General features: G+C 45.9%; 1 protein-coding gene across 5 annotated transcripts in view; it reads right to left on the bottom strand.

Moving 5' to 3' along the window:
* The window catches only part of IQCH (IQ motif containing H), a 169,081-nt gene that overhangs the window by 4,551 nt on the left and 145,775 nt on the right, over positions 1-18,755 (bottom strand). For all 5 annotated transcript variants that reach the window (XM_029065755.2, XM_029065754.2, XM_029065756.2 and 2 more), the window contains 2 exons: positions 9,042-9,209; positions 726-848 (listed from right to left, as the gene is read on the bottom strand). In XM_029065755.2, the coding sequence (XP_028921588.1) occupies positions 726-848; positions 9,042-9,209 (291 nt within the window). The remainder of the gene's footprint in view (positions 1-725; positions 849-9,041; positions 9,210-18,755) is intronic.

Here is an 18,755-nt window from a genome sequence, read left to right as displayed (position 1 = left end):
GAACGGGATGCTTACGGCACGTACTGATACCAAGAGGCATTCTGCCGTCGCGTTTCTATCCTCGGCATTTACGAACATACGTAGGGTATATTTTGATTTGGTTTTTCATTTGTACGCTCGAATCCTCATTAGGATGGGGCACTTAGAAACTGGAACCTGTTGGACGGGGTGCCTGAGAGAACACGGGTCCGGGGAGGGGAAGATAATCGCTCTGGAGTAAGAGAAGAGGTGAGGGACCCCCACCAGAGAAACGCTCAGGGTCTCGTGGGTTTGAACGGCCTTCCGCGTGAAGTCGTTAAGGTGTGCGGCATGTAAAATAACGGCGTCATACAGACCGTGGAGCGTACCCACAGCATAGATAACGACACACGGAAGGGGAGGGAGTGGCACCTTCGTCCCCGCCTGAAGCCGACCCTGACTGCGGAGCAGAGCCATCGGCCCCGGTGAGGACGAAATAGCCAATTCCAAGAAGGTGGCTCATCCACGAGTCGGGACAACATGCTCCATTAGAGCTGTTGACGAAAACAGACATCTCACCTCCACCGGGAAGTGTGGTGACCACAGGCAGCTTGGAGCGATTTGGAGTTTTTTAAAAACCTAAAACCTGTCCAGGGGAGGGTGAGGATTAGACGTGGCCGTTAGGTCACCGGTCAAACTGGGCTGGGCCTTCCCTTTCGGTGACTCGCGCCGACAGCTGGAACTTTAAGAGGTTATGGCTTTCCTACCTGGACGTTGAAGCCAATGCCGTGTCCCTGGCACATCTGGAGGAAAACGTAATAGAAGATCAAGGAGAGGTTGGTATGCCTCAGCTGGGAACTCATCACGGCCCATCGATGGGTTTCAAGGGGCTGAAAGAGATCAGGAGCCCCCCGTTACCACCCGTCTGATACTCAGCCCCTACAAAGAGCCATTTCCTTGGAGGATCTTTACCTCATCTCACAAGCAGTATGGCGAAGTGGATAGAGCACGGGCCTGGGAGTCGGAAAGTTCTGGGTTCTAATCCCAGCTCTACCACTCTACACTGCTGTGTGAACTTGGGCAAGTCACTTTACTTCTGGGATAGATACAAGCAAATGGGGTTGGACACAGTCCTTGTCCCACGTGGGGCTCACAGTCTCAATCCCCATTTTCCAGATAAGGGGACCAGTGAAGAGATTTTACAAACTGAGGATCATCTTCCCTTGGAGAATTACTGACTAGAAGCAGACAATTAAGGGACTTCCAATCAATACATGTTTTTACTTTTACCGTAACAGAATTCCAAAAGTACACAGGATATGGCCAACCTCTCTCAAAGTCAAAGAGTGAAGCTTCAGAACTTCGGCAGAGGGTTTCAATGACATAATAATATTAGCTTAATTGGGTCCTGAAAGAATAGGCCCCCTAGACTGTAAATTCATCCCTCTAGATTGTAAACTCGCTGTGGGCAGGGAACGTGACTACTGAGTCAGTTATATTGAAATAATAATAATGATAATAATTGTGGTATTTGTTAAGCACTTATTATGTGCTGGCACTGTACTAAGCACTGGGGTGGATACAAGCAAATGGGGTTGGACTCAGTCCCTGTCCCATATGGGGCTCACAGTCTCAATCGCCATTTTATAGATGAGGGAACTGAGGCCCAGGGAAGTGAAGTGACTTGCCCAAGGTCGCACAGTAGACAAGTGGTGGAGCTGGGATTAGAACCGCTGTCCTTCTGACTCCCAGGCTTGTGCTCTATCCACTAGGCTATGCTGTACTCTTCGAAGTGCTTAGTACAGTGCTCTGTACACAGCAAGCGCTCAATAAATACCACTGATCGATTGACCGATTAGTCAATATTGAGTATAACCACCACCAGGAGTATAAAAAAGTGAGCATTCTGTTACCCAAACCCACAGTATCTCCTGAAAAAAAAAAGGAGCAGAAGCCAGAGTTATCTGCATGTGGACGTGAACTGTAAATACTCCACAATTCTATTGTGGTTACTGAGCATGTAATTGCATGGTAATTACCATGAATTCACAAGACAATTCCAAGTTTATTTTTGTCTTCTAAACTTGTCATATGCTCCCATAGTAAAAAAAAATAAGAAAATCCAGGATCAGGCCTGAGTCACTAGGAGAGAAATAGGTATTTGGATAACTGGATCTGGTCTAGTGCAATGTACCTATTTCTTAAAGCAGGTGAGAGGTGTGAGAGGTGCCCTGTCTCGCCATTATTTTCATGGACGTTGGATACTGCGTAGATATCGAGTCCTGGGTCATGATGAAAACCACGGGCAGTGCATCTTCGGGTTTATTTTTTTGCTGAAAAATGGATTCTGGCTCTTACTCCTAAAGAACTAGGAACTGGTATACCAAAGGACTGCAGACTGGAAATATGCATCTCAGTGTGAATGGATGTGTAAAAATATCCTGTCAAAGCAATTATGAAAATACCCTAAATTTTAAAGACTCACCTTCAACATGCTATGCAAAAAAGCAAGTGTCTAAAACAGAAGCTTCCATTTTTGACCTTTATCAAACTGGATAGCAAAGGAAATCGGGGTCATTGAATTATTTAAACCACACGAATTTCCCCAAACCATGGTCAAATTATTTTTGGCCAGAAAGAGAATAGTTTGAGATTTGGTTTACATATTCGCCTCTCTACTGATGCTTATAATCAATATGCATTTATCTAGGGTGAAAAAAATATCGAAACGATTTTCAAGCTGAAATTGAGAAGACGTTAAGATTTCGTAGCCATTTCTATTTTGTTTTGGAATTTTGAAAATCATATCTGCTCATAAATATTCAAATTACTCCTCGTGGGCACGGAAGGAGGCTATCATCTCTATGGAATTATACTCTCCTGTTTAGTAGAGTGACTTTGTCCACGGTAAAGCACTCAGCAAATACCACTGATTGATGAAAATAGTGTTCCACCCACTAATTATTATTATCTTCACTGAACGCGGAAAAGTATTTTGCTTCCTCCAAGAACCCAAGTCTTGAATTCGACTAAGGTTCGGGGTCCCTTCTTGACGTCTCTACCTCTCACCATTGGAAGTTCTATATGTCATAATAAAAGAAAAGCCACAACTACAAACAATCCACAACAACACTTTTGTTCCAAGGCAGGAAAACCCTCTGGCCAATATTGTCCAAGCACGTGGGTCAGATAGCAAAGACACAGCGCGGCTCAGTGGAAAGAGCCCGGGCTTGGGAGTCAGAGGTCATGGGTTCGAATCCCGGCTCTGCCACCTGTCAGCTGTGTGACTGTGGGTAAGTCACTTCACTTCTCTGTGCCTCAGTTACCTCATCTGTAAAATGGGGATTAAGACTGTGAGCCCCACATGGGACAACCTGATTCCCCTGTGTCTACCCCAGCACTTAGAACAGTGCTCCGCACATAGTAAGCGCTTAACAAATACCAACTAAGGCTCTGATTCTTCCAGTGGGTCCATGAACTGTCCAAGACACACACCCCTTCTGAGTAGAGAAGGGTTTTTTTTAATGCTATTTGCTAAGTGCTTACTGGGCGCTAGGCACTGTATTAAGCACTGGGGTGGCCTAGCGGATAGAGCATGGGCTTGGGAGACCTGGGTTCTAATCCCAGCCCCACCACTTGTCTGCTGTGTGACCTTGGGCAAGTCTCTTCACTTCTCTGTGCCTCAGTTACCTCATCTGGAAAATGGCGATTAAGACTATGAGCCCCATGTGGGAGCCCCGTGTGGGACAGGGAGAGAAGCAGTGTGGTTCAGGGGAAAGAGCCCGGGCTTGGGAGTCAGAGGTCACGGGTTCGAATTCCGGCTCTGCCGCTTGTCAGCTGTGTGACCGTGGGCGATTCACTTAACTTCTCTGTACCTCAGTTACCTCATCTGTAAAACGGGGATGAAGACTGTGAGCCTCACGTGGGACCACCTGATTACCTGTATCTCCCCCAGATACTTAGAACAATCCTCTACATGTAGTAAGCGCTTAACAAATACCAACATTATTACTTTATTATTAACTTGATGACCTTGTATCTACCCCGGTGCTTAGAATGCTGCCTGGCTCATAATAAGCGCTTAACAAATACCATTAAAAAAAAAGTGGCGGAGCTGGGATTAGAACCCAGGTCCTTCTGACTCCCAGGCCTGGACTCTATCTACTAGGCCATGCTGCCTCTCTACCTGTAAATGGCTAACAGACTGTCACAGAAGTTGAGCAGACAAGGTGGGAGGATTCAACTCTCTCTTACTCCATTCCATTTCATACTTTCTCCCTTGAAACACTTGGCTAACGTTTATTAATCAATCTTCATAATGCTGCTCCGAGTTCCTGTGGGCATTTTTATGGCTGTTTGCCAAATGGGGAAATTAAGAGTGAATAGTCAAGGGCCGTTCCAATATGACCACCTAATGGTTGACCTACTCAGGAAATGGAAGGCACCCACCCTGTTGCCCATCTAGGCCTTCTCCGGAATAGCTCGAGTCGAATCAGGGCCTGATTCTGCAATCAGTGAACAGACAAACCTTCCCCGGACATCGGCAGGTGTCTGAAGCGAGGAGGCGATGGCAAAAAGAGACGCGTGACTAGTAAAAAAACAAAAAAAACCGAATGCCATGAAGGCCCGTGCTGTTAGACCAGTCTGACTACGGCAAGTTACCTTTCTAAATCACACACGAATAAGAATTCTTAAAGCTGAGGAGAGGAAGCCCGAAACATTCTTTTTCACTGGAGAATATAATTTTGCTCCAGCATCAGCTTAAATCGACTGAGTTCCGGGTGCACCGGCTTGAAGCATCGAGTATGCTTTTATTTTCAACACGATAGTTGTTTTGACAGTGATGCATTTAAGTTGACATAGTTGAAATCCTTATATAATAAATCTCTGCCTGAAAATTAATCATGTTTATAATATTCTGAGAATTAATAACACCCATTGCTCAAATCATTAACTTAAACAAGGAGATTCCGAAATCTGTTCTCTGCAGTAAGGGACCATATAAATAAATGGAGGTTTGATAAAATAATCCAAGTAGCAGTTTAACAAGCGTAAACTTGAATGTGGCTGCAACAACACAGAACTATTGTTTAAGGGTTGGCATGAGGCTGATGAGGTGCTTATTTCAGTTACAAAGCATGCATACACATGCATAATGAACTGCACTCTGAATTATTAATGTGTTGCTTATTTAGCCTCATCTGTCTAGAAGATAATGTATCCTAACTATAATGAGTGATTGGTTTTGTACATAATTACAGTAGCAGCAGTATCTAGGAAATTTGTTCTTTCAAAGAAGGATTTCTAAAAATAAAATCATCACATAAACTCCGTTGTTGTTCCAGTTTATCAAAATCAAACCTGGAGCATTTGAGAGGCTGTAATAAATTAAAGGCGACAGAATCATTATTAACATCATAATTTAACAGAAAATGTTTTACTTAATCATTCATTACGGATCATGTGCTGTTAAAATGCCGATAACCGCCTCCGGTTATTTTTAGATGTTTTCCAGGGTGGTATTTTGGGTTTCTTATTGACAGTTTGGGCGAGAAGAGCCCAAAAGAGTAAAAATTGATAGAAAAGGGTGACCACTTATGTTAATCCTGACAGAATTTTAATTAAAAAAGTTGCTACTTGATTACTTTTCCATCCTAAAACATGTACTGTGGGGACTAATCGTATCTCATTGACTCCTTCTTCCACTTAAAGTGGCTGCTTGACGAGAACAATAGATCAGGAGCTCATTAACCTCTAAATTACAATTCTTTGACACTTTTTCTGGGTGGCACATCTCTTCTCAAGAGCCCGAGAAAAGTTTCCCCCCGCCCCCCCGGCACTGCATCTTCTTCTGAAAGGTATTCGGCCAAGTCGGAGAGGCACGGTGGGGCGGCTCTCGAGAAGGAGTGTGGCCTAAGGGAAGGAGCGGGGGCCCGGGAGTCCCAGGGTCTGGGTTGTAATCCCGGGTCTGCCAATTGCTTGTTGTGTGACCTTGGGCAAGTCTACTCACTTTTCTGTATCTCAGGTTCCTCAACTTTAAAATGGGGATTAAATACCTCTTCTCCTTCCTTCTTAGACTGGGAGCCCCATGCGGGACAGGGACTGTAACCCAGCCTGGCCTCAGTGGATAGAGCACAGACCTGGAAGTCAGAAGGACAGGGGTTCTAATCCCAGCTCCGCCACCTGTCTGTTGTGTGACCTTGGACAAGTCACTTCACTTCTCTGGGCCTCAGTTACCTCATCTGTACAATGGGGATGAAAAACGTGAGCCCCATGTGGGACGGGGACTCTGTCCAACCCGATTTGCTCGTATCTACCCCAGCACTTAGTACAGTGCCTGGCACACAGCGAGTGCTTAACCAATAGCACAATTATTATTATTAAACTGTACTTATCCCATCACTTAAAACAGGGTTTGACACAGAGTAAGCGCTTAACAAATATCATTAAAAAACCCCGTCTCCCTCGATTTCTACCAGCATTTCATTTCGTGTCTTCTTCCTGGGCACTCTTCAAAGGTGCCCAGTGAGGCCGGGAGATCGATGCAGCGCTTAAGAAAAACAGCATCGCTGCCCAGTTACCCCGAAAACTTCAATTTGGCTTAACTCCGGGCACCAACACAGACACACGCCTTGTCACGCCAGGACCAAGATGCTTAGTTATCTTTTAAAAGTCAGAAACACATCTGTTTCAACCTCAACGGTCATAAATCAGGCCCCGGTTTTTCTTCCATGACTAGAAGGGCAGGGGAATTGGTCGCAAGCTTAATGTTTTTCGCTGTTGTCCCTGTCGTTTTCTCTCTTGCGTGCAAGGTGGCAAAGTGGAATTTATAAGATCTTGCTCTCTCGGTAGAATTTCATTATGCTGTCTATCTACAGGAATGACGCCAACGGGCACGATGGGAAACGACTGTGTGTACCTCTAATTCAAAAAACACCATGTAGGTCCTATTTTGGGCCCAAAGTCCCTGAAGAACCGTATTGAAAATCAGCCGTTGCATTGTCTTTCGGTACTGCTTATTTAATACCAGTCCCACCACTTTCTCTAGAAATAACTTGAGTTCGCTCTCCCCTGTGAGCAGGAAGATGCGGGATTCAAGCCAGCCCTTCTCAAATAGCACTGAGTGACCCACAGATGTCAGAGGTATTGCCTCGTGGGCTCTGTCCTTGGGAATGGGGTTGGGGCCCGGTTGGCAAGGTGGACACTCTCTCTGCTGGGTTCGGAGGTTGAACGTTACATGTCTGCTAAGGCCTTTTCCCCCACTCCCGGTCCCCCTTCCTTTCTTCCCTCAACAGTTCTCTCTTCTCCTCGGCCTGCTTCTTCTTCTTCGCCTACGTGGTCACTTTGACAGTTCACTGACTTTACACTCTCTCTCTCGGCTGACTAAATATCTGGCAGCCTCAACCCAGGCTGAATTGAGGGAGAGTGAAGGGAGTAGACTGAGGAATGGGAAGGAACAGATGCGAAAGAGCTTAAATTCCGCCACGCCACGGGGAGGATGGAATTCAAGATTATCCGCAACATCCCAGATTGGTAAACTGCCTTAACGATAAGGGAAGAGCAGCAAAAAAACCACAAAGAACACCGCAAGCATTCCCCTGGGAAGGGAACAATATCAGTGAAATAAGACCAAAAGAAGGTTAGCCGAATGTTGAGTTAAACCTGTAGCAGTAATAGTATTTAATAATAATAATAATGTTGGTATTTGTTAAGCGCTGACTATGTGCAGAGCACTGTTCTAAGCGCTGGGGGAGATATGGGGTAATCAGGTTGTCCCACGTGAGGCTCACAATCTTCATCCCCATTTTACAGATGAGGTAACTGAGGCACAGAGAAGTTAAGTGACTTGCCCACAGTCACACAGCTGACAAGTGGCAGAGCTGGGATTCGAAGCCATGACCTCTGACTCCCAAGCCCAGGTGCTTACTGTGTGCAGAGCACTGTACTAAGCGCTGGGAGAAAATACAGGTGGGAATTAGACACGGTCCCTGTCGCTCGTAGGGTACACTCTCCCTTTGATGAGGGAAAGAGGATAAGACGATGAAGGAAGAAGATTGGTCTTGATGTGAAAACCTAGTCCTTTTCTCGAGCTCGCGGATTCCTTTGTTCCTCGTAGGCTTGTGGTACCGGGCCGGACTGTCACACTCATCTGCCCCATTTCTTTCCTCCATCTGGGTTTCAGTTTCCATTTTAAATGGCTCCACCGCCCCTTCTCCACAGTGCGGCTGACTATCCGGCGTCAGCTAGAACCGCTTCACCCGCCGAATCTAGCGAGGTGTTTCTGAAGGATCCTTGACCCGTAGCATTTCTTAAAACCCTGGAATGAACCCCACGCCGAGCCGTGGATGGTCATTTTGAACAAGACAGCAGCATTTTCAACGCAAGGCCTATGCAAACCAGTGAAGAGGCCACATGGAAATTACTGGCAATTAATCCCCGCCCGCTGGCTTTTGACCCTCTGTTAAACTGCTGGAGGCTTTGAAGAGTCCCCCAAACTTGCCATCCTGAGATCGTAAGACCTGTTAACTGACATGAGTAGTACCCATTCTGAATGTGAGTTGGGTGAGTTGAGGTGATTTCCACGGTAAGTTCGTCCCTCTGGACTGTAAACTCTTTATGGGCAGGGAATGAACGTGTCTGCCAATTATTATTACTACTATTATTAATAATAATAATAAATGTGACCTTTGATAAGCGCTTACTAGGTGCCAGACACCCTACTTAGCATTGGGATGGACACAAGCAAATCGAGGAGGACACAGTCCCTATCCCACATGGGGCTCACAATCTCCATCCCCATTTTGCAGCTGAGTTAACTGAGGCACAGAGAAGGGAAGCGACTTTACCCTTCACAGAGTTCACACAGCAGAACGCTGCTGGAGCCGGAATTAGAAAGCAGGTCCTTCTGATTCCCAGGCCCGTACTCTATCCGCTAGACCATGCTGCTTCCGTATCGTGCTCTCCCAAGTGCTTAGTACAGTGCTCTGCACATCGTAAGTGCTCAATAAATACCACTGACTGATGGATCGATTGATCTCATCTGGTATTTGAGGGGCAGGTCGTGGGGAGGGAAGCAAATTTACCTTTTTTATAATCTCGGGATGAAGTCTCGGCCTTTTCATTCTCTTCGTGAAGCACGGCACTTCCAAGAGTCCAGACTGGCAATCCAGATTTCCATTTGTCACGTACAACAGGAGCTGAGTCATGGCAAGCTGGTCACTATAAAAAAGGTCAAGGTCTGTTGCCCATACCTAATCAAAACATGAACAGAAAAGAGAGAGGGTGAAGCTGGGGGGAGAAAAATGTGATTTAATGGAGCAAATATCCTTCGGTTTCCATTTCTACATCACTCACTGAATGATGGAGCTGCCAAGAGATCCTAATCAGAGCAGTCAAGATGATCATTGCATAGTTACGGGAGAGGAAATAACCTAGCGGAAGAAATCTAATCTGCAGGTCCATTACCTTATTTGTAAAGAGTAACTAAACTCATTTCACCAAGGCCAGAAGAGGAATCAAAGATTTCTTACCCTCAACTTAACAGGACTAAAATGGCCCCTCTCTGGTTTGCCGCGGAGAAAGTCAAAGTGAAAATAATCCGACGAATGGGAAGTTGAAGGAGAAAGCCGTTAATGGAGGACCTGGAGTGAGAAAGCCGGAACCAAGATGAAGGCCGGGTGGCCTCGAGGAAAGAGTTGGGTGGAGGGAGTCATGAGAGCTGGATTTTAGTCCCATCTCTGCCCCCGGTCTTGTGTGCGATCATATGCAAGTCCCTTAACCTCTCTGGGCCTTCTCTAGATTGTGAGCTCCTTGTGGGCGAGGACTATATCCAGAAACTCTGTTGTCGTGTACTCTCCCAAGCGCTTAGCACAGTGCTCTGCATTCCGTAAGGGCTCATTCATTCATTCAATAGTATTTACTGAGCGCTTACTATGTGTAGAGCACTGTACTAAGCTCTTGGAATGAACAAGTCGGCAACAGATAGAGACGGTCCCTGCCGTTCGACGGGCTTACAGGCTCAATCAATCAATCGATTAATTGATTGATGGGGATGAGATACCTGCTCTCCTTACATTTTAGATGATGGGACAGGGACTGTGTCTGCAATTGATTTTCTGGTATCTACTTCAGTGCTAAGTAAAGGCTGAGGGGCATTCCATCTTTATTATCATCGTTCTCATTCTCCGCAGTGCTGTCTGTCCGGGAAAAGCCTATCCGCATCAAGACGCTTCTGGAATTTTAGCACGCTGACCCCGAAAGTTTGTAATATTGAAGAGAGACTGAAATTCCCTCTGTGTGGAGGTTAGTGAGCTAGTAACTAGTGTCGTGGATGAGAATGATTAGTACTGCATTTTATACTGGAAGGGGTAAAGATTATACCTTCCCGTTCTATTTTTCCTTCCCATCTGCAAATGACTAGTGTCTGTTCTACACTGAAAGCTCCTTGGGGGCAGGGAAGGTGTCTCCGAACTCAGTTGTATTGTACTCTCTCTCTAGCGCTTAGTAGAGTGCTCTGCACACAGTAAGCACTCGATCAATCAATCATATTTATTGAGAGCTTGCGGTGTGCAGAGCACTGAACTAAGCGCTTGAGAGAGTACGATATAATGATATAATGGACATATTCCCTGCCCATAACAAGCTTACAGTCTAGAGGGGGAGAGAGATATCAATATAAATAAATGAATGACATATAGGTAAATAAGTGCTGTGGGGCGGGGAGTGGGGATGAATAAAGGGAGCAAGTCAGGGCGATGCAGAAGGGAGTTGACAAAAAAGAAATGAGGGCTTAGTCTGGGGAAGCCTCTTGGAGAAGATGTCTCCTTAATAAGGCTTTGAAGGTGGGGAGAGTAACTGTCTGTCGGATATGAGGAGGGAAGGCGTTCCAGGCCAGAGGCTATTTGTTGTGAACAGGAAATGTGTCTGTTTATTGTTCTACTGTACTCTCCCAAGCGCTCAGTACAGTGCACACAGTAAGCACTTAGTAAATAACGCCTGAATGAATCCATCCCGTCGACTCTGTACTCCTCTCCCTCTAAAGGCAGGGAACTCTGCTGCCTGAAACCTATCTGCCAACTCCCCCAAACTTCCGGTGGAATCGAGACCAGACCTGGGAGCTCTGGATTCCGGCCCCCGGCTCTTAGCACCGGACCGTGCTAATCTCTGCCCCTTTAAACCAAAACTCCCCACCTGGTGCCAGGTTCTGCTTAAATTATGTTCCTTAAAAGAGGAATTTCCGTAATCAAAATCGTGCCTGTTGAATATAACACACGCACTCCACTACAAAATGTCTTGCAGAGAAACGGTGACGGACTGTATATCTGGAGTATACAGTAATTAGTAGTAATGCATTTTCGCTGTAGGAAATTGGAGTGGAACACATTTTCATGAAGACTTGATTAAGTTTTTTTTTCTGTTAAAAGGAGTACATGTGCCTAACCCACCAGTATATGTTAACATACATAATACATCTGCCCTAGAGTGGACTCTTTTAAAACAAATCTAACAGTGAGTGACTTGAGTAAGCATTGAATGGTAAATGGCATCATTATAAGGATATTAAGAGGTCACACTGTCAAGGCCTCTTGCTAAACTGGAGCTAATTTCTGAGTCATATTCACATAGTAATGCCCTTTTTATAATAGCAAATAAATCACATTTGTAACAATTGTTAAAAACTAACTGCCAAGTATCCGTTGCAGTATTAAATATCCTATTTGTCAAGTTAAATATTTCCTGCCGCATGCTATAAAATGCAAATCGGAAGGAGATGACGGCGTTTCTTTAATAGTCCACTGAACTTTCTTCTACGGGAAGACCTTCGTTTTTCCAGAAATTTAAGGTTTCTCTTCTCAAAATTTTTAATGTTACTGATAAAGCAGAAATTGCAATATGGAATAGAGTATTGTGGCTTATTACATGTGTATTGACCTTTTCACAATCCACAAATTTCCTCGAAAGGGCATGGCTATTTGAAGATGTCTTTACATTTAATTTTGTGGCTAGCAGGCTTTGGCTTTCGCAGTCCACAGTACAGGCAACCCTCATATTCCACTGTTCCTCTGCCTTTTTTCTCCCTTTTGACCCTTAACCCACAACGGTGAGGTGGGCTCCAAATAGAAGCAAAGTAAGCCGCTGCCTCAGGGTGCCTCGCAACGTAGGAGGACGTGCGGAGCCTTTCCGAAGATGGCCACCCTTCCGGCCCTTCTCAAAGATAGCTGTGCCGCTGCCCTTCCCTTCTCAAAGATAGAAGCCTCACGGCGTCAGGCAAAGATGGCCCCATCCTTATCAAAGACAGCGACCGGACGGCAGTGATCCATCAGCGGAATGTCAGGTCAGAGTTTCAGAGTTGAGTGGCCTGGCACACCGAGTCAAGGGGCCACTGAGGCCAGCCCTTTTCGCAATCTGGTGGGCAGTCATATCAACTGAGAAGCTTGTGAGCATTAGTTTCTATGTCAAGAGGAAGCCCGGTAATGCTGGATCCACATACACCACATGGAATGGAAAAATAAGCAATGATCGGGGGCATTCAGTCAGTTTAGACAGCTAGAGTCAGTCGACTCCTAGCCCATATCCTACCTCACACCCTCCTCACAGCTGCCAAACTAACACACTTCGCCCCTTCAAAGCCCTACTGAAAGCTCACCTCCCTCAGGAGGCCTTCCCAGACTGAGCCTCTCTTTTCCTCTGCTCCTCCTCCCCTGTCTCCCTCTGCTCTCACCCCCATCCCACCCCACAGTTCTGGTGTATATAGGCACATATTTATTATTCTATTAATTTTATTAATGATGTACATCTATATCTAAAATTCTACTTATTTATAATAACAATAATAATAATGTTGGTATTTGTTAAGTGCTTACTATGTGCCGAGCACTGTTCTAAGCGATGGGGTAGATACAGAGAAGCAGCATGGTTCAGTGGAAAGAGCCCGGGCTTGGGAGTCAGAGGTCATGGGTTCGAATCCCGGCTCTGCCACTTGTCAGCTGACTGTGGGCAAGTCTCTTCACTTTTCTGGGCCTCAGTTCCCTCATCTGTAAAATGGGGATTAACGGTGAGCCTCACGTGGGACAACCTGATGACCCTGTATCTCCCCCAGCTCTTAGAACAGTGCTCTGCACATAGTAAGCGCTTAACAAATCCCAACATTATTGCAGGGTAATCAGGTTGTCCCACATGAGGCTCACAGTCTTAATCCCCATTTTCCAGATGAGGGAACTGTGGCACCGAGAAGTGAGGTAACTTGCCCAAAGCCACCCAGCTGACAGGTGGCGGAGCCGGGATTAGAATCCATGACCCTCGACTCCTAAGCCCGTGCTCCTTCCACTGGGCCACGCTGCTTCTCTGATTTATATTGATGCTATTGAAGCCTTTCTACTTGTTTTGTTTTGTTGTCCGTCTCCCCCCACCACCAGACTGTGAGCCCATAGTTGGGTAGGGATTGTCTCTATTTGTTGCCTAATTGTACTTTCCAAGCAGTTAGTACAGTGCTCTGCACACAGTAAGCGCTCAGTAAATGCGACTGAATGAATGAAAGAATGACTAAGTAGGCGGGTAGGAATATAGCACTGTGAATCTGCTGTCATGCAATAATCAAGATCATTTACTGAGAAAGGTGGACGTGAATCCTCCGGAAATCTAAGGAAGAACCCTGAAATCTACGAGAGGAGCTCGGCTGACCTTTAGTTTTCTGGGTCAAGTTCGTCGGCACTCTCTCAGGCAAAACCGTTTCCCCTGCAGTGAACCGGCTTTTCAGTATGCGGAGGACCAAGCTGAATCACCGTGGCTGGAACCACCAGCCGAGAAGTCACAGCAGCGGGGGAGGAGGACTAGAAGTAGCAAAATCTATTTAACTCTTAACTCATTCATTCAATCGTATTTATTGAGTGCTTACCGTATACGGCGCACTGTACTAAGCGCTTGGGGTCGTCCAATTCAGCAATAAACAGACACATTTTCTGCCCACGATGAGCTCACAGTCTACAGACAAACTAGAGCGGGGGAACCAGAGAAGGGGCGAGAAGAACGCAAACCCAGCACTGTCCTACCTCCCTGTTTCATGGCCTTTTCATGGCGTCCACTTGGTGGGAGCTTTCCTTCACCGTGAACTTGGAAGCCCAGGGTTGCCATCATTAGCTTCCCTCCACAGTGTTCAGGGGAGGAGCACCTGGCCCTCCCAGCCCCTGTGCCACAAAAGGACTGAAGTGGCGTCAGATCGCGGCTCCATTTATCGCCTTCTGTGGGAGGCCGTAGCTCCTACTCTGTCCTCCCGTTGACCCAGGTTTAAGCAGCCCTGGCCTTTCCATTTAGAATAATGATAGTTTTTGTTAAACGCTTTCTATGTGCCAAGCACTGTTCTAAGCACCGGGGTAGATACAAGGTTATCAGGTTGTCCCACGTGGGGCTCACAGTTTTAATTCCCATTTTCCAGATGAGGGCACTAGGGCACAGAGAAGTTAAGTGACTTGTCTAAGGTCACTCAGCAGACACGAGGCGGAGCCGGGATTAGAACCCATGACCTCTGACTCCCAAACCCACGCTCTTTCCACTAAGCCACACTGCTTCTCTGGTGAACTCACTCTCTGACTTCCAACTTGCCTCATCTCAAGATGCTGAGCGGGGTAGGGAGGGGAACATTCTGTGGGTGAGGTGTTACGGTTTGATGATCGTCATTAGCAGTAGTATTCATTGAGCGCTTACTGTGTGCAAAGCACTGTACTAAGGGCTTGGAAGGGGACGATATAAGAGTTGACAGACATATTCCCTGTCAACAATGAGCTTACAGACCAGACATTGATATAAATAAATGATATGTAATGCATAGATATATAAATCTTTATAGAATTATGATGGCCTGGCTTTTGGGCTGCACTACGGAGAGGCTGGCAAAATTGGTGTCTACTGATGACAATAGTGATAATAATGACAATGATAAAAATAATGGCATTTGTTAAGCGCTTACTATGTGCCAAACACTGTGCTAAGCACTGGGTAGATACATTATAATCATGTCAGACACAGTCCCTGTTCCAGAAAGGGCTCACGATCTAAGTAGGAGGGAGAACAGGTATGGAATCCCCATTTGATCGTTAAGGAAACTGAGGTCCAGAGAGTGAAGCGATTTGCCCAAGGTCACAGAGCGGTCAAGAGGCGGAGCCAGGATTAGAACCCAGGTCCCATGAATCCCTGTCTGGGGTCTTTCCACTAAGCCGCGTCACTTCTCTTCGACCAATCAGTGGCCTTTACTGAGCATCTACGGAGTGCTAGGCACTGTACTAAGCATCGGGAAGGGTACAACAGAAGGAAGATATACTTCGCCACCTTCAAGGAGTCAACAGTCTACCTTCTAATGCCTTTTCTCAAATGATGGATTGAGTGGATGGGTGAAATGCGCTAACATCTTTCTCACGAAGAAATCTCCCAGCAGGAACAACAGACCCAAGATTTTAGGGGCCGGAAGCTTGGAACAAACTGATTATCACTGATTGATTGACTGATCGATTCATCACCATTTTCTGGGGGATCCTGAACAAGTCTTCCAAGCAGGTGCTAATCCTAATATTAAGTCAAATGTACTCCTTGATAAGTGGGCCAGTCTACTCATGGCTTAAGCGCTTAGTACAGTGGTCTGCATACAGTAAAAGTGCTTAATAAGTATGATTGAATGAATGAATGGATAGAACACGGGCCTGGGAGTCAGAAGGATCTAGGTTCTAATTCTTACTCCACCATGTATCTGCTGTGTGACCTTGGGCAAGTCCCTTAGTTCTCTGGGTCTCAGTGACCTCATCTGTAAAATGGGGATTCATTACTTCATTAATTCAATAGTATTTATTGAGCGCTTACTGTGTGCAGAGCACTATATTAAGTGCTTGGAAAATACAAACCAGCAACAGAGACAATCCCTAACCAACAATGGGCTCACAGTCTAGAAGGGGTAGACAGACATCAAAACAAGGAACTGGCATCAATAGCATCAATTTTAATAAATAGAATTATATATACACATCATTAATAAAATATATTATATATATATACAAGTGCTCTGGGAGCAGGGATGGGGTAGAGCAGAGGGAGGGAGTTGGGGCGATAGGGAGGGGAGGAGGATCAGAGGAAAAGGGGCGCTTAGACTGAGAAGGCCTCCTGGACGAGTGCGAGCCCCATGCGGGACAGGGATTGTGTCCAACCTGATTAACTTGTACCTACCCTACTGCTGAGAACAGTGCTTGGCACATAGTAAGCGCTTAACAAGTACCATTATTAGTATTATTTATAATTTTACAACAACATGCTCTCTCTTCACTAGTGCAGAGAGTCCTAGCTTCTCTAAACCATTGTCTACTCCTTCAAATAATAAAACCCCAAGGTTTTCATTTGCACGGCAGCCGACATTCTCGCCCGGTACCGATTCCACGACTGTATTGAGTCATTCTATTTATCTGTACGACTAATCGTTCCTGAACGTGTGTGTTTCATTTCCAGTTCAAATCATAATATTTTACATCGCATTTACACTCCTGCGTATAATGGAGCTGGGATCATCTCCAGCTTTGTGCAGACTTTAAATAAAATAAATCTCATCTCACCCAACCAACTTTGTGACAAAGCGCGTGCGGTTTTCCTATTATAATGATATCACTTTAAGGCTGAGTGGCGGTCTCTGAAGAGCTGGCTGGGGAAGAACTGAATAGGTTTTCTTCATTGTTAGCTGCAACAAAGATAACTGAAATCTGATCCCAAGCGCCTACCTGTTTACATTGTGCACTTTTACTCTTACTGGTACAATCTAACAGCTGGGGCTCCTTCAAATCCACAATGTACCACAGAAGGGGGCATTCAGATGACCCACTTCCTCTTCATTTTCTATTAAAAAGAAGCAACCAAAAATAAAAAAAAAACCAACCAAACCTCCAGCTTTTAGCTGCAGCCTCAGGAATAAAACCAAATGTTCAGTTACCACATCGGTTCACCTCCATTGGCTCTGACTCGGCCAGTCGACTGGATTGCAAAGGCCGGGATGGAAACCAGATCTTTGACTGTTCCCAAGAGGCGCGTCCCGAAGGCCAGATTGGAAGAGTGACTCGAAAGGCCTAATAATACTAATGATTATGGTATTTTTCAGGTGCTTACTAGTGCCAAGCACTGTTCTAAGCCCTGGGGTAGATACAAGGTAATCAGGTTGAACACAGTCCCTGTCCCTCATGGGGCTCACGCTCTTAATCCCTATTTTACGGGTGAGGTAACTGAGGCACAGAGAAGTGAAGGGACTTGTTCAAGGTCACACAGTGGACAACTCTCCCCCTTCTAGACTGTGAACCTGTTGTTGGGTAGGGATTGTCTCTATCTGTTGCCGAATTATACTTTCCAAGCGCCTAGTACAGTGGTCTGCACACAGTAAACGTTCAATAAATACGACTGAATGAATGAACTGTCGGAGCTGGGAAGGCCTTCCGGAGTTCCTGCCTCAGTGTAGATGTGGTGGGAGAATGGTCCTCTTTTTTTTTTAAATTGTATTTGTTAAATGCTATGTACCAGGAACTGTACTAAGGACTGGGGAGAAACAGCATAGTGTAGTGGATAAAGCATTAGCCTGGGAGTCATAAGGTCATGGATTCTAATCCTGCCTCTGCAACCTGTCTGCTGTGGGACCTTGGGCATTCCAGTTCATTTCTCTGTGCCTCAGTTACCTCATTTGTAAAATGGGGATGGAGATTGTGAGTAAGTTGGGTGCCAAGTACCTAGGCTGTTTATGGCCAAGTTTGCCATGAGGAGAGCAAGGGCCTGGGAGTCAGAGGACCTGGGTTCTAATCCCAGCTCCACCACTTGTCTGCTGGGTGACCTTGGGCAAATCACTTCACGCTCCGGGTCTCAGTTCCCTCACCGGTAACATGGGAATTCAGTCAGTCAATGGCATTTCTTGAGTGCTTATTGTGTGCACAGCATTCATTCAGTCATATTTATTAAGCGCTTACTGTGTGCAGAGTACTGTACTAAGCGCTTGGGAAAGTACAATACAACAATAAACAGTAACATTCCCTGCCCACGATGATCTCGCAGTCTAGAGGCGGGGAGACAGACGTCGATACAAATAGATATACGGACAGATACATAAGTGCTGTGGAGCTGGGAAGGGGGAAGAGCAAAGGGAGCAGGTCAGGGTGACACAGTAGGGAGTGGGAGAGGAGGAAAAGTGGGGTTTAGTCTGGGAAGGCCTCCGGGAGGAGATGGGCCTTCAATAAAGCTTTGAAGCGGGGGAGGGCCATTTTCTGTCGGATTCACGATACTAAGCACTTGGGAGAGTACAATATAACAGAACAGACACATTCCCTACCCTCAATGAGCTCACAGTCTAGAGGGATTCATTCATTCAATCGTACTTATTGAGCGCTCACTGTGTGCAGAGCACTGTACTAAACGCTTGGGAAGTACAATTCAGCAACAAATAGAGACAATCCCTGCCCACAGTGGGCTCACAGTCTAGAAAGGTTGGCTTGGGGGTTTCCATACCTTTTATCCTTCCTGCTTGGACTGTGAGACCGGTGTGGGACCTAATTATCTTGTATCTACCCCAGCGCTTAGCACACTGCTTAACAAAGACCCCAGTTATTATTACCCAGCTCTAGGCAGAACCAGGTCTGGGAAACCAAGTCTCCTGATACTCAGAGTAGTGTTCTTTCCACTAGAGCAACAGCAGGGGGGTAAGGGAACTAGAAGTCATCCCAGTCTCTCTGCCAGATCACTTTCCGGGCCCTGAACACAAAACTCCAAGTCTTGACTCCCATCTTGGGACTGGCTTT

Source organism: Ornithorhynchus anatinus, chromosome 5, assembly GCF_004115215.2.
Source record: "Ornithorhynchus anatinus isolate Pmale09 chromosome 5, mOrnAna1.pri.v4, whole genome shotgun sequence".
NCBI lineage: Eukaryota > Metazoa > Chordata > Mammalia > Monotremata > Ornithorhynchidae > Ornithorhynchus > Ornithorhynchus anatinus.
Note: the sequence above shows the minus strand (reverse complement) of the source record. Positions and strands in the feature narration are given on the sequence as shown.